A 17,504-nucleotide genomic window follows, 5' to 3' on the forward strand; every position below is an offset into this window, starting at 1 on the left:
TAAATGGGAGAAAAAAAAAATAAGACCTTCAAGTGAAGAAGTTTATTACTGCACCTTTCATGACTCTTTCACAGCTAAACCAAAAAAAAAAACTGGGAAAAACTAAGGGAATGAAATGAAACTTTTTCTATCACCATTTAGATATTTTTTTTTTGCATTTCCACTACCCACAACATTCACTTAAAGTTATTGGAATTTATAACTCTACAACTACTACTAAATACTAAAAAAATAGATGAAATTTATTTAGTATAAAAAAAAATTCAAGAAAATAGTTACTCTCCCTAAAAAGTGTTAAACATTTAAAGCATACTTACATTTGGCTTGTCCTTTACGACCGGCTTCTCTCGAATAGACAGTGTAGTGTGTTATAATGCCATTGCGATTTCTTGGTGGCAGCCACGAAATCAAAATGGAATCTGCTGTTAAGGCTGCTGCTTTTATAGAGGCTGGTGCATCGGGTACATCATCCTCTGTTTGGCAATATAACGGTTGACTGGCGATACCATCACCCGTAGCCGTATACGCCAGTACTCGTATTGAGTAATTGGTTGCTTTGTGTAGAGTGTGTAGAAATGTTTCCAGATTCGATGTACGTTTTATTTCCAATTTAGCAGGAAAATCAACTGCAAAGTGAATAAAAAAAGAAGACAAAAAGAACAAGAAGAAAATAAAAAAAAAAGAAAATCAAATTCAAGTGTATTAAAGGGGAAGTCACAAATGCAATTTTAATTTTCTTTTAGTTGTTATTTCATCTTCTACTTTTATTATTGTTTAGTAGTCTTCAGGATTTAGAAAATTTAAATATTTGTTATTGTTTAATAGAAATGTTGGGGAAAGTTATATAAAAACTTATTTATTATAGAGAGAGCTAAGTTTTCAACTTTAATAAGCTATATTAAGCTTATCATAAACAAGTAAGAAATTAAAGTATACCCTACACCTGTTACAAAAATAAAACGATTTAGTTTTCTAAATGAAGCATTTAAGTTGAATTGTACCTTGTCACCCCCCCCCCCTCCGGGGGGCATGTTACCTTGGCGAGACCTCCGCCTTGGTGTTATTGCAATCCCGGGCTATAAAGAGGTGGCCAATACCTCCAGTCTTACCGGGACTGAAAAATTGGTTACAGTCTACTGCCTGTCTTAGTCCTTGCATAGATTGCCAGAGGTCAGACCAGAGCAGCGCATAATCTGGTACTACGGGTGGCCAGTTGCCCGCAGGACTATGTCCTGGCCGTGGTTTAAACCCAAATTCGAGGGGAGAGTAAGTTGCGGTTAAAAGACTGATGCATGATAATAGTCAATATTTCGGGATAAGTTCGGTGCTGTTGCCAAAAACAACAGATACCCCACAGAGGAGTGACTGTGGGACTAAGCGTTGGAAATGGGTTGGTGTCAATTGTATATGATAAGGGATGAATGTAGAGGTATGCGGGCCTCGTCCACCCGTACATCTAAATGAGTATGTCGTATGTTTTTCTCTTATGAATGTGTCGGATAAATGAGAAGTGTGCTGGGTTGAATGATGATGGATGAAAGGTATCATATACAAGTGATAGCATTAAATTTTCCTTCCTTGTCCAGATATGTTCAGAGTAAACTCTGTTCATATCAGAATTACCACAGCGTGTCACTGTGAGTAAGAACAATGTCTACGGCTTATTGATGGATCGTGCTTCGGTCCACCGGTTACGTCTCTAGGTGCTGTTGCCGAATCTACAGAGCCATAGTAGTGTGGTTGGGCGACATTATGTCGGGGTAGATTGAGCTTGCTCATGACACCTGTCTTTCCCTAACGTGACTACTTTGACAAGAGATTAGATAGCTCGAGTACTCCAGCAAAGTACTTGTGCATGGACCGGTCAAAGCCAATGTAGAAAAACTGCCACCTGAGTTCTTCATTGAAGAAAAAGGGGCGATGGTAGACCGTTCTCAAGTCTACCCAGTGGATGAAAAAGACTACCGTGAGATAAGGCCGTCAAGGCAGGTGCTCACGTTAAAACTCTCGACAGTCTGTACCTCGTCTCAGATATACTTAAGCCATTTATTGTGGAATAAAATTGTGAACATTTAAGTCAAATTTTGAAGAGGACTTTTGTAGGGGCTAGGGTCAAATGAGGCCCTATAATTATAAAATCCATGAGGGTTATTAAGGCTATTATAGAACTTGGTTTTACAGCTTTTAGTCGAGATAGGAGTATATTAAACATAATTAAGAACTTAAAAGACCTATTCGGCGGGTTCAGTTGTATGGGGGCTAGGTGAAATAATCGACCGATGTTAACCATTTTCAATAGGCTTCGTTTCCGGTACCATAGACGATCACGGTACTATATTTCATTGAAATATCTCCAAAATTGCAACCTTTAGTTTGATTACAAGGCTTACAAACCCTATTCGGGGGTTTAGTTGTATGGGGACTAGGTGAAATAATGGACCGATCTTAACCATTTTCAATAGGCTTCGTTTCCGGTACCATAGACGATCATGGTACTAAATTTCATTGAATTATCTCCAAAATTGCGACCTGTAGTTTGATTACAATTCTTACAAACCCTATTCGGGGGTTCAGTTGTACGGGGGCTAGGTGAAATAATGGACCGATCTTAACCATTTTCAATAGGCTTCGTCCCTGGGACAACAGAAGATCATGTACCAAATTTCATTGAATTATCTTCAATATTGCTGTAGTTTGATTACAAGGTTTACATGGACAGACAGACAGACAGACAGACAGACAGACAGACAGACAGACAGACAGACAGACAGACAGACAGACGGACGGACGGACGGAAGGAAGGACGAACGGACAGAAAATGATTCTAAGCCGATTAGTATACTTTAAGGTGGGTATAGGACCAATATTATTGTGTGTTACAAACATCAGCATAAACCCAATATACCCTCCCTACTAAAGTGGTGTAGGGTATAAAAATCCTTTAAATTCCTTACCAACCTTCAGACTGTATCAGACATTTGCACTTTAAAACTTTTCTTCTAATTCATCACTTCTATTGAAAGTTCATTGCACTTACAAAATTGTATTTACACAATATCAGCATAACCTGAACTGAACTGGGAATCATTTGATTTAAATTGGTATTTTCGATATCCAGAAAAAATTTAATACGAAAAAGTAATCTAAAAAAATACTTGACCACAATTATAACCACACAAATCCAAAATTCAAAATAATCCGACAAACACACAGTTTTACAGATTATACAAAAATGAAATGACTAATTGAAAAGTTATGTGAAATTTTAAACCGAAACTTACAGCACATACATACATATGTATGCAAATACATATGTATATTTAAAAACATACAAAAGGACCACCAAATAAACACACAACAAATACACCAAATACCGACAAATACTAATAAAAATAACACAGAAAACAAAAAAAATCAATTTAACAAAGGTAAGTTCAATTTCAAAATTATTATTGGTATACAAGTGCACTTGTAGAATTTATTTTTTTATTTCTACTACAAATAAAGAAAAAAAATTAAACGTAAAGTCAACTATCATCAAATGATATAAAACTAAAAAAAAAACCAAGTTAAGCAAATACTAAAAGCTATTAAATAAATAAAAATTTAAAATATTCATATGTTGAAAAATAATGGTTTAATAGACAAACCGAGATCAAACCAACAAATAAAATAAAAGGAAATAAACAATTTTAGTATTTAATTAAAAAAAAAAAAAAAAAAAAAAAATACCCAGCAAAAACTGGGTAATGGCTTTCAATTGTAATTACTTACCTAACAACATACTTTTCAATGACTACAACATATCGTCTGGATTACATAGAAGTAGTTTAAAAAGTTCTTACTAACAATGTGTTATTAATTTATTAGTCATCTTGCTAGTGAAGATATAGAAGCTGTATACGTTTTTTCTTGCCATTTAAAATGACTACTTTTACTAATTACTTGTAATCGTTTGTGGTAAGTACTTGCCTCCAATGACATCACCGTGTTAAAATAATGAAAAAAAAAACAGTATGACCAAAATGTCCAACTTTTACCCCCTTCTAACTCCGGCAGTTCTCGACCCATAGAGCTGAAAATTGTGTGTATGCCGTACTATCCAATAGTACATACTAACCTTGGTGCAAAATTTTATTCAAATCGATTTTTTAAGTTGGGTCCACGGACAATATAACAATCTCAAAAGTGACATAATGTCAATGGACATTGTGACCACTTAAAAATTAAAGGAAATTTTATTTAGAGTTTAAATAAAATTTCCTTTAATTCCTTAAAAAAAATGTCCTAGAGGTCCTTTTCTTGGAATGATTTGACATGGGGTCGAACCAGAGAACCACATAATCTGGTATCACGGGATCGGTTACTGGAGAGGTCCGGGGTGCACGTTGTGGCTGTGATTTAAACCCAAATTCGCGGGAAGACTGATGCTCGCTAATGTCTATAATTCGGGATTATAGAGGTGTGACTGTGGGATGGGTATAAGGATATGCGGACCTTAGACACCCGTATACCTAGAGTAAGTCTGTTTGATGTTTTTCGGGGGGGGCTTGGGTCAGATATGAATCGATCCGCATAAAATTAGAAGAGGAAATTCAAGTGAATTTGTGAGGGGAACTTTGTATAGGTCATTACAAAAATCAACAGTAGCATTTACTCAGAAGGTACTGCTCTATGGAGGCTAGATTACGTCCTTGGGTCAAAAGAAACGTATATGCCAAATTTCATCACATTATCTTGAAACTCAAGCTGCATTTTAATTACAATGCACAGTGCGGTTTCCCTGAAAAAAAACTAAGCTATAAAGTTTTGGTATAAATTATGTGTTTCGATGGATAGAGGAAGTCCTCTAGATATGAAGTAAAAAAAAAGTTGCACTTAATATCCTAATTAGTTTTGTGAAAGACTAAAGTTAATGCATCTTCTGGATTTTTTTTTTGATTTTTTTAGGGAAGGTTCTGTTTACAGTTATATAGGGTTTTGATAGGGAATTATACGAAAAGCTCTTTTATTTCCTATATTTTATAACTAATAATCGCTAATCTCATATTAAGTGGTTTATATACCGGAGTACTAAGCTTTAAAAACCTTTTAAGTGATACCAAACTCTAATGAGAGTTAATCTTCTCATCAAGCATTTTTTCCGTACACACAGATTCCGTCTAATATTCTTGTAAAACTTATTTGCAAGAATGTCCAGTCATTGTTTTACTAGTTTCTACTATTTTACTGATTATTTAAATCAATTCATTTCCCCTCAATAATTAGATTTTAAATAAAATGTAAATATTTTCATATCATGGATTGTTAGAAAAGTGAGCCTAAATGTCGTAGAGGCAAAAGGAGGCAAACATTTTAATTTTGGTGTTGAAAAGATTTCAGAGTATCTTTGGAATATAAACGCTTAGAGGTCATCAGTGGCCAAATTGTACTTTTTGACTTTTAAAAATTTGCAAAAAAAACACAAATATCTATAAAAAATAGCATCTTAAAAAGTCGTTAATAATTAAATCTTTGTCTGTAAAGATGATTTAAAATAACACCTTTTCATACACAACAATAGTATATTTAGTATCGAAAAAGAAAATTTTTAGAAATTTGTATTAAATGGTAGATTTGTACAAAAAAAGTTATGGTATTAAATAATAAAAAAAATGTAGAAAAATATGCATAAAAACATAAACTTTGCTACTTCATCTAAAGGCCTATACAACAAAAATGGGAAAACTAATGATGGTGTTATATAGAAAAAAGTCTTATCTTTCCAGGCATATTAAATTTTTATCAAAAAAATCATTTCTAAATATTTACTTAATGCCAAGTTTACTTAAAGGAGACCCCAATGTGCAATGTTTACATGGATGGACTGACGGACATTGTTGAATCGACTCAGGAAATGATTCTGAACCAATTAGTAGGCATTACATACATCAGCACAAACCCTCCACCACTAGGGTCGTTCCCACGACAATTGGATCTTCGCTCCGGAACGACCCGAGTCATACTAGGCCAAAGATTGTCAACCCAGCGACATAGGCATATATTGAAAACCCCTCAGACGGCAGTTTAAACTTTTTGTTAAGCAAATTTTACAATTTTGGAAAAATCTGCATATGACTTAAGGACAATTAAGAAGGGAATATAATACTAAGAAATTCACACACAGAAATTCTCACACATTAGCGATACCTACAATTTGAAGTTTGAGGATTTCGAAGAACAATTTTTTGTTACAATTTTTAGAAAATAGGTCTTATTCTTTATGTTTTTTTATATAAAACTTTTATACAAATTAAGATAATATTAAACATTTGTCTGAAGTCTTCACAAAAACTGTGAAGGTCAAACTCAAGCTATGCAATATTGCGAAATTTTCTTGAAACCATAGTGAAATATTATTTTGTTTTCAACCGATTTAAATGCAACTTAAATTACTAATATTAATAAAAAAATAATCAAAATTTATTAAATTATTAATTTGATTATTTATAAGGATTAATTTCGATTAATTTCAATATATTTAGAATAATTTCCATTTTTTACATTAAGTCTAATGGAAAACAGTTTTAAATTTATGTTCCCTTGTTAATGTGATTAAAAATACTATAGCTTACGGCAGCAGTATTAAACCTAATCCGATTACATTTAAATTTCTAAATAAATCCGTTAGCTATTTCCAAATATCACATCATTCCTTTAAATTTAAACTTAAATACTTACACATGCTTTGAATATTTGATTTCGATTTGTATGTATGTATTTCTAAGAAATATAAAAACAAACAAGAAATACACTTAAACTCACTTTGATTCACAATCGGTCGGTATAAAATTTTATAGCCCTGAATTATGCCACCATGAAATTGCAGTGGTGGCTCCAGCCATGATATTTTTAGACTCTGTGATGATAATGCAGTACAGTTGACATGTTGCGGTGCTGCTTCCGGCACTATTATGTTGTTATTTTTTGTTGCCAAACAGTAACACGGAAGGGTTTGTTGTTTTATAGTTATATATATATATGTATGTATAGGAAAAGAAATAGAGAAAGGATAAAAAATTAATACTAAAATGTAAAATACAATATGATTTTTTTTCTCATTTGCTATTGCGTAAGATATGTATGTATGTATGTATAATGATGGTGGGGATGCTTTTAGCATTATTGCAAAAAAAAAAATACGTAAAACTATAAAAATGTTTAGAGTAAATCCTTATGGCTGAAACTCATATTTACTTACTATAAACGCTAATACGTAAGTATGTCTGTGTATAGAGTGCATAAGAAATGTACTATTTTAGAACCTAGAAAAAACAAACTATTTTTTATTGCTAATGCACAGTGGTTTGAGATACAATATCTTTAGCGTTTAAGCAAATTTGAAAGAATAGGTTTTATGTTGCCAAATTTGGTACAACTGATCAGAATTTCAAAGAGAGCTGAGTTCCACAGCCCGAATTTCCTCTGCTCTTCTTGTCTTCTTGATCAATTCTATACTGGCGGTTCAAAACGTAAATGGTTTCTCCGGTTGTGATGTGTGATACTACATATTTTTCTTTTTCAGATCGGTATCGATGCAGGCGTAGGAAAAATCAGAGAACAAGTACCGAGAAGTCGATCATTCATGTCATTTACGGGGTGTTTAGAAAAAGCAGTAAATCAACTGTTTGCCCTCGTGCAGATATCGATTTAATCAGATGAACATCGCGCAAGTCAAGCCACTCGCTGATCTTGTATAGCTACACTTTAGATACACTCGATATTTGTATCCAATAGGATTTTATTGTGAAAAAACACTTACTGATCTCATGATACACTGACGGTACACACATTTAAATAGGCTCTGGATATGTTTGTCTTAAGAGTAAAAACATATAAACATTTAGACAACCAACAAAAGCTGCTTAGATGAAGGGGAATTTGTACAGCGTCCTGTTTCTTAATATCCCATTCTAATGGAGTTCAGACTATGATATCGTATTATAAATACATATCTGAGTTGTCTCAAAGAATAGACGTCAATGACGTCAACCTATCTTAACGCGTTCGAAAGAAACCTCTTAATAAACCACTGTACATCATCTTAAATACACTATAAACTCACATACATACATCGACTGGATAGACACACTCTCATTCCCATAAACATAACACGCTAAAAGCATTTTTAATGTTTGTTGTTATTAAGATAACAATTTGTACAGCTGTTACCTGTTCATTCAACAGACACCGTCTGCCAACATTCTTTTCCTACTTCATTTTTTTCTTTTTTTCTTTTTTTGCAACTTATATTTCTATATTTTCTTTATGCTTTTTTTATTATCATTATTATTACTATGCACCAAGTTAGTTAGAAGTACAAATACTAGTACTTACCACCCTCTGCAGTGGTGCCAAAGATGGGTGTGCTCCATGGTCCGGAACCAAAACTATTTAAGGCTCGTACTGTCACTGCATATCTGGTATATTTGCGCAATCCACGTATTGTGGCCTTCGTTGTGGCCCAGCCACTTACAATCACCGACTTGAGTGAATTATTGACAACACTAATGTAGTTGATATTCTGCTTCTCTTCGCTGCAGTTGACGGTGTAGCCAATAAGTTCACCATTCCAGGATTCGCGTGGTGGTATCTGGTGGCATTAAGAATGTAAAGAAGGTTACGATTAGAGCAGGTGAAATAAGCCGAAGTAGAATAAAAGTAGTTACAGAGATTGTACTTGTCTCAAGTGAATGAATGATGTTTCTTAACACTTGTTTAATGTCTGTTTTTTTTTGTCTTCTCTTATTCACTTTTAAAAAGTTTCTTAATTTTTTTCTAGGTTTAGTTTTCTTTACTTTTCTCCCTCCGTTCATAATGTAAATGAGTTTTTCCATTTCATGTGGTAACTAAATAAATTATTCACTTTTTTATTTGGTTTTTAACTTGTTTATTCATTTATTTACGTTTTGGTATTTTTTAAGTAAAAAGTTGCTAATGCGATTCGTGGATTTCATAGCTAATTAGTGGTTTATATTTTTAGCAATTTTACACAATTTTGTATACATAGGAATTTATTATTAATTAGGTTTACGTAAATACCTTAATTAAGCATTTTTCAATATTTTTGGGTCATTTAAAAAAATTTGGAACATTTTCGATTTTGATGAAATTTGGTACACACTTCTTTGTATAGAGAAAGTTCTATGAAAATTATGAATTCTTGACGGTTTAGACAAGAAATATCAGGTAAATCAACTTTAAGTAAATATCTGAAGGACATTTTTAATATCGTTATCCTTATATTTATGTCAAAAATCTTAAAACGTATAATTTGAACCTCGATAAAATATAGAAATATACGTCTTTTGAAAACCTTCGTTAGTTAGTTAGTCAGTTAGTTAGTTAGTTAGTTAGTTAGTGTTAGTTAGTTAGTTAGTTTAGTTAGTTAGTAGTTAGTTAGTTAGTTAGTTAGTTCGTTAGTTGTTAGTTGTTAGTTAGTTATTAGTTAGTTAGTTAGTTAGTTTTTATTAGTTAGTTAGTTAGTTAGTTAGTTGTTAGTTAGTTAGTTAGTTAGTTAGTTAGTTAGTTAGTTCGTTCGTTAGTTAGTTAGTTAGTTCGTTAGTTAGTTCGTTTCGTTAGTTAGTAGTTAGTTAGTTGTTAGTTCGTTAGTTTTTTAGTTAGTTAGTTAGTTAGTTAGTTTAGTTAGTTCGTTAGTTAGTTTTAGTTTTTAGTTAGTTAGTTAGTTCGTTAGTTCGTTCGTTAGTAGTTCGTTAGTTAGTCGTTCGTTAGTTAGTTAGTTAGTTTAGTTAGTTAGTTCGTTCGTTTTGTTCGTTAGTTCGTTCGTTAGTTCGTTAGTTCGTTAGTTAGTTCGTTAGTTAGTTCGTTCGTTAGTTCTTTCGTTAGTTAGTTCGTTAGTTTAGTTAGTTTTCGTTAGTTAGTTAGTTCGTTAGTTAGTTTTCGTTAGTTCGTTTCGTTGTGTTAGTTTTAGTTCGTTAGTTTTTAGTTCGTTCGTTAGTTAGTTCGTTAGTTCGTTTTGTTGTCGTTAGTTCGTTTATTGTTCGTTAGTTCGTTAGTTAGTTAGTTAGTTCGTTCGTTCGTGTTAGTTCGTTAGTTCGTTAGTTAGTTCGTTAGTTCGTTCGTTCGTTCGTTCGTTAGTTAGTTATTTAATATATTTTAGGATTTATAGGAGAATACATATTACATCGGATCCAAACAAATTCACCTTCATCAATATCTGTTGTGTCCTTCTTTACCAGAGTCTCTGGTGAGAATCAAACTCACTTAGTATTTCATATTAATTCGAATATAAATGTTTATAATCAATAGACACTGTTCTGCAATTTCACTTCCGAAGTGAAACTACACAACTTTAATTTCAAAATTAATTTTACAAAGAGTTATGTCTCTCTGCACTATACAACAACATTTCAAAATTAAATTTTAAAATTTCTGGCGACACCTTTTTGCAAATGCAATAAATGTCAATTGCAAATGTATTTCGTTTAAACACTTTTTTTATAAGTGAATCAGAAAATGAAACACAAACAAAAATGTTAACGAAAATTACCTGCCAAGTGACAATCAATTCACTTTCACCTCCTGTTTGTACTTGAACATTAGAGGGTGCTTCGGTGGGTGCTTCTTCTTGTGTCTTCAATACAATCGGTTCGGTGTATGGACTGCGTTCGATTTCATTAATGGCCTGCATGCGAATCAAGAATGTTGTGGCTGGTGTTAAACCAGCAACGATGGCACTTTCACGTAAGTCACTGTCATAACTGAGTGAAATGTTTTATGGTTAAGTGGAAAAGAAGAAAAAAAGAAAGAAAAAGAAATGTCAGTGATAAAATGTTATATAAAAATGGAAAAATCAGGAAGATAAATTGTTATACATATGGGAATAAAATACAAAAAGGGTTAATTGATAATTTGTTTAATATATTTAAAATTATTGAATAGTATTTTGCATGATGATGTTATAACACAATTTAGAACAAGTATTTTTTTCTTCTGAAAAAATATCTAACAGTTTTATAAGTTTTTATGGTTTAAAACCCATATCGCGTTTGAATTGCTTTTCTAAGGCGAACGGATAAGTAATAAATTTATCAATACTTTTACTTGCTTAATTTTAAATGTTTCTCAATCAACCCTCGTTTAGTCTATCACACTCTTCCACTTACCTTTTACTTATACTTGTCGATGGCAGTGTTACATTTATAATATTCTGACCATTCCAGTCACTGCCAGCAATACCCAAAGCTGCATGCGATTGCAAATATTTCAATGGTTGATATTGCACCAAGTAGGATAACACCGGTGAATTGCCATCGAAAGGACGACGCCACGATAGTTTAACAGTACGAGAACCCACTTCAAATACTTCCAAATTTGAGGGAGTATCTGGACGTTCCTGTACCGCCAGATAGATAACATGCTCCGCTCGTCCATAGGGATTCTCGGCTATACATTTATATATACCCGAATCATGACGATCCGAACGTGAGATTGTCAACTGAGAGTCAACACCCTTTTCGGTTTTCATTTCCGCAATACTAAAACGGAAATTATTTAAATCAATGCGGGCATTGTTGTGTGTCCAAGCGATACTAATGGGTTCATCACCTTTGGCATGACAGTCGAGTGTAACAGCATCATTTCGTCGCGACGAGATGTTGCGTGATGTTTGCTCAAAACGTGCTGGTTCTATACAACAGAATAGATGGCATCATCAACAACAAAAATTGATAAAGAGAACAAAAGAATTAACTTTAATGTTGGTCGAGTACATAATCATATAAATCGTGCAAATGGGTATGTATGTATGTGTGTCTACAACAATAAATAAGTGAATTTTGTTGTTTAATTAACGGTAAAATTTACCTTTACCATATCTGCAATACATATACATACATACACATCTAATGTATGAGTATTACATAATATATCCTACTTTACGTGCTCGTGTGTATCTTAGGTATTACATTAAAATTACATGTATATACTTACCATTGACATTGATGCGTATTATTTTCTTAAGACCCGGTCCAATATCATTTGTTGCTTGACACATGTAGTAACCCTCATCAATGTCGGTGGCAAGGTTAAGTACCAACGAATGGTTACGCATATTTAAAGGTTTAAAATCCTTATTTAGTTTACCTAGAAATATTTTACAAAAATATATACAGGTTTTCGTTAACAACAATTAAAAACACTTTAGGTTAACAAGTAAAGTGGAAAAAAGGTTTAAATTAAATTGTTTATATTTTTTTTCTTTTAGTTTGCAAAGTTTCTCTTTAGTATGTTTAACATATGTTAACAAACTTATGTTAAGTCTGTCTTAGTATTTCAAGTGAAAAGTTTTTAATTTTATTTGAAAGTTCAATATTTTTTGTACAAAAATCCATTTTCTCTTCCAAAAATTCAGGAATTTTGTGTAGGTACAGGGCGAAGACCCAACCCAAAGTTTTCAGTTTTTTGTAACCTGAATATGTTTTATGTTTTGTGCACTGTGAGGAATTGACTGTTCATTTTCTTTATATCTTTTTAAAAGAATTACAGAAGTTTCTGTGGTCTGTGAATTTCAGAATTCTCGTGCCCTCAAAGGAATCTAGTAACATTTTTTTTCGAATAGCTATTGAAGGGTTAGTCGCTGAAAATGAGCATCGTTTTCGACATTTCTTCGGTTTAAATCCATACCGAACGGTAACTTCTCTTGGATATGTTGCCATTTTGAATCTCCAATATGTTGAGAACTTCTAGTAACATTTTTTTTCGAATAGCTATTGAAGGGTTAGTCGCTGAAAATGAGCATCGTTTTCGACATTCCTTCGATTTAAATCCATACCGAACGGTAACTTCTGTTGGATATGTTGCCATTTTGAATCTCCAATATGTATACAACATTTTTGTATTTCATAGATCTAAAATTGAACTCCGAAACAAATCTGAAATAAAACCAAATTTATTTACCCGAAATTTGTCTTAAGTTCGCCTTCGGAGATAAATGAAACTTTTCTTTAATTGATTTCGTTATTTTATTGCAATTTGTAATTTGAAAGATGTGAGGCTTATGATTCAATCAATCAAAAATGAATTAATAGTATGGTAAACTTAAGATTAAAAACAAAAGAAGTCCCGTGTCTCCCAGTTTTGGCTAAAGTCATGCCATATGTATAAAATCATATGAACATATGTATAAAATCATAAAAACATATGTATAAAATTAAAAAATCTTCATAGTCATTTTTATACCCTACACCACTTTAGTGGGGAGGGTATATTGGGTTTGTGCTGATGTTTGTAACATACAAAAATATTCGTCCTATACCCACCTTAAAGTATACCAACCGGCTTAGAATCGTTTTCTGAGTCGATTAAGCTATGTCCGTCTGGCTGGCTGTCCATGTAAACATTGTGCGCAAGGTACAGGTCGCAATTTTCAAGATAATTGGATGAAATTTGGCACACACGCTTTTTTGGCTCAAGGGCGAAGCCTATTAAAAATGGTTAAAATCGGTCCATTATTTCACCTAGCCCCCATCCAACAGAACCCCCCGAAAAGGGCTTCTGAGCTCATAATTATGTTAAATATACCTGAATATCGATAAAAAGCGGCACAACTAAGTTTCATACAAGTTTTGATGACCTCGCAAAATTTCATAAAGATCATAGCTCCCATACAAAGTCCCCACCAGAAAATTACTTGAATGCCCAAAATTAACTTATAAACACAAATATCGCGATGAAATTCAGCACAAATAAATATTATATAAACATAAATACATTCACAAAACTTTATCGGGTTTGGTCCATATTTGCCCCTAGCCGCCCATATAAAGCCTCTTTCAGAAAATTAGTTTTTCATCCATAAATTGCTTAAATGTATCGGAACAAGGTAGTATTGAGGATAAATGCTTTATTATGAAAAATAAATCACATTTAATATTAATAACTGGTGTAGGGTATCATATGGTCGGCCACGCCCGACTATACTTTCATACTTGTTTCATTTCAAGTGGAAAGTTTTACGTTGTATTGCAGTGCTTTTTTATCGACACCTGTACGTATACATTTTAATGATTTATTGCTATTACAAATATTAAGTATACGCCTAATTTTGAGAAGCATTTGAAATATTTTTTATCACGTAAACGTTAGCTTTTATACTGTGTGCTGCGTCTAGGAATGCCAATTGCTGTTGAATATCGGTTATATGCTGAATATCGGATATATGGTTGGTTTTAATGGCTGGTAGGGGAACACTACAGTCTACACTCTGGTCTATATCCAGTATAGCCATCGTAGTTCCAGCCTTTACCAAGGTATCATCAATATTATTGCCAGTTATATCTCCGTGTCCTCTTATTAGCAGGAAGACTGGCGGTATATATTCTGATATATGCTGATATGTAAAAAAAGTAATTCCAGTTAAAATGAAGCCGAAATGTTTTATATTGTATGCTCCTGCTTATTTTTTAATCAAAAACTATTAAAATTATCTTATTTAATACCTCGTAATGTATAAATTTTGGGAAAAATGGTCAATAATTGACCCTACCCCCCTATAAGGGCTCCTTCAGAAAATTACTCTAACGCTCATAATTGACTTAAAAGTACGAGCCAAAATCTATCCACCGAATTTTATGTGGATCGGTTTATAATTGACCCCACCTCCCTATAAAGTCCCCTTCCGAAAATTACTCTAACGCTCATTACTGGCTTAAAAGTACGAGTATTGAGATGAAATTCGACATAAGTGTAGAGCAGTGGAGCTCAAACAGATACTACCATAGACTACCATAGTTTTATTTGTTTTGGTAAAGCAGCAGAGAACAGAATTCAACTCAAAATAAAAGTGTACAAAAAAACTTGCTACAAACTATGGAGTATATGCTAACTGTCAAATATTTCTTATGCATTTTGACATCCAGCGTATATCAAAGTCTATATATAAAAAAACTATCAACTGTTCTCTATTGTTCTCCTACATTAATTCGGCTTTCTCAAAATTTTGTTGTTGTATTTCTGTGTGTATTTTAAAAAAGTCGCGCACAGACCTTGCTTTGACAAGTGCTGATCAGCAACTAATTTAATTTTGTTTTTCAATTTGAGAGCAAACCAACATTAAAAGAAGAAGAATAAATAGACCTATAGTGTATGTGTATCAACGTAGCGTCAGCAGAATTTTCTTACCCTATCACGCGTGCTATGACACGGGCATATTGAGCTTCTCTGGTGTAGAGTTATGAAATTTGATATAAAAAACTTTTATAGAAACTTAAATCTTCCTACAGAATTTCATGCGGAAAGTGTCGGTAACTCTCCCTACCCGTACATATAAGCCTGCCAAAAAATTTCTTTAACAGTAATTACTGATATAAAAATGAGATTACAGCGATAATATTCGATGTATACATCGTTTATATGAACCAAAATCGATCTAAAAATTTTAATGAAAATCGGTGAGTTAATTTGATGAGTGATCCTGATGTTTATAGGGGATCATTCCTTTTATGACATACGGTTTGATGGTGGGTATATGAGATTCGGCATAACCGAATATAACACTCTCACTTGTTGTAATTGATTGTTTCTTTTAATTGACGTGAACAGGGAAAAATCTTTTTTGATATTATGAGCCTGCAAAAATGACTCCACGGCCTCAAATCTTTGGGGACCAATAAAAAAGTAACTCTGAGTAGGGTTCTATAATTCGACTTTCGAATAATCGAACAATCGACCTTTTTTTGAAAAAAGTCGAAAAGTCGAAGTCGACTATTTTGTTTCAAAAAAGTCGATAACTCGACTAAGTCTAAAAGTCGACTTTGTAAATAAAAGTCGAAAAAAGTCGGAAAAGGTCGAAAAGTCGTAAAAAGTCGAAAAATCAAAAAGTCGAAAAAGTCGGAGAAAGTCAGAAAATGTCGGACAAAGTCGGAAAAAGTCTAAAACTCGAAAACAGTAGAAAAAAGTCAAAAATAATCGAAAATTTTAAAAAAGTGGAAAAAAGTCAAAAACTCTAAAATAGTCGGAAAAACTCGAAAAAGTCAAAAAATAGTCAAAAAAAAAATCGAAAGAAGTCGAAAATAATCAAAAAGTCGAAAAAAATCGAAAACCAGTTCTCGTGGTCCGAATTGTCTGAAATTTGGCAGTCTGGAGTACACTTGATGACACTACAATGCTATGTTGGAATATTTAAAATTAAGTTCGAAAATTCGAAGTAATATTCGAAAAAATTTTGAAGCTTTTAAAATAATCTCAGAATTGCGGATATTCACAAAAATATAATTTTAGTTCTTTTCGAGGCCAATTTTTTACATTTTCTAATTTCGAAATAATGTTCGAATAAATTTTAAAGCTGTTCAAATTATCTCAAAATCGTGGAGATTCACAAAAATATAATTTTTGTTCCTTTTTCCTACTTTTTCCAATTTCAAACAAATAAATTTTGAAACGAATTCGCAGTACGAATAATTTGATTGTGTTCCAATCGACGAATTTACACAACGAATTTTTGTCGACTAGTTCGTCGTGCTATACGAAATTCGTCGTTCGTCCCAATTGTGCGTATACCATTACACTGAGTTACACTTTAAAATTAATATCAATCAATTGGGGTATCAACCCCAAATTGTTGAACCTCAGCTTAATCCACTAATAAAATGATTAAATATTTTGCTTCTTTTCTCATAATCTACTCTTTATGCCAATACTTATAGGTATTTACATATGTATATACTGTATATGTATATGCAAATAATGAGTAGCATTTATTATACATTCCTTAACTTAAACCAAGCTATTGCTTTTGTATAATTAATTTTGGTAAATAAAAAATTAACAGCTTTCCAACTAATCAATTAACCTTATTTTCTTATTTTTTTCGAGTTTATTTTTTTCATTTTTTGTTTATTCTTCTTTCAAATATGTATCCACAACTCACTAATAAATCCCTTTCAGTTTGTTACGCTTCTCTTGTGAAATAAGTTGAGAAAAATAAAATAAAAGTATTTCATTGAAATTAACATCCTTTTTTTCACTTTTTGTTTTTATTTCCAAAAAGATACACAAACAACAAAAAAGAACCAAATGAATATCAAACTTTAATGAACTCGCTTTTAGAGATTACCAGCACTTTTACGTCTGCCACTTGCTGTTGGTTGCCTGACTGGCAGATTGTCGATGTGTACACAGGACTTGTCTAAAGACAAATGATACTGAATGTATTTAAACAAAATATTTAATGCCCACGTTTATTTATGTACATATTGGAATGTGAGTGAGAGTATGTATGTGTATTTGTCTTTTAACAAATACACGAATTTTTCTTACAGTTTTTTTGTACGTTCTATTTTCTATTGAATACGAGTATAGACCGGTGTTATACTTACTTAACTACTAGACTAAATACTCGATTTTATATAAATTGAAAACAGAGTTTTAAATTAATGAAATTGTTTAAGACTTTTTATATATAAATTTCAATCTAGGAGTTTTGGGATCAGGTCAAGATCAAGAAA

The 17,504-nt window shown here is 32.5% G+C and overlaps 1 protein-coding gene across 1 annotated transcript in view; it reads right to left on the reverse strand.

The window, feature by feature from the left end:
- The window catches only part of LOC119609145 (Down syndrome cell adhesion molecule-like protein Dscam2), a 92,258-nt gene that overhangs the window by 18,596 nt on the left and 56,158 nt on the right, over window positions 1–17,504 (reverse strand). Inside the window, exons 16-21 of the mRNA XM_037963859.1 lie at window positions 11,992–12,144; window positions 11,166–11,688; window positions 10,550–10,760; window positions 8,377–8,632; window positions 6,805–6,948; window positions 318–626 (exon numbers count right to left, since the gene is read on the reverse strand). Of these exons, the coding sequence (XP_037819787.1) occupies window positions 318–626; window positions 6,805–6,948; window positions 8,377–8,632; window positions 10,550–10,760; window positions 11,166–11,688; window positions 11,992–12,144 (1,596 nt within the window). The remainder of the gene's footprint in view (window positions 1–317; window positions 627–6,804; window positions 6,949–8,376; window positions 8,633–10,549; window positions 10,761–11,165; window positions 11,689–11,991; window positions 12,145–17,504) is intronic.

Source organism: Lucilia sericata, unplaced genomic scaffold, assembly GCF_015586225.1.
Source record: "Lucilia sericata isolate MDLA Ls3-8-SP2 unplaced genomic scaffold, ASM1558622v1 Contig000939F_arrow, whole genome shotgun sequence".
NCBI lineage: Eukaryota > Metazoa > Arthropoda > Insecta > Diptera > Calliphoridae > Lucilia > Lucilia sericata.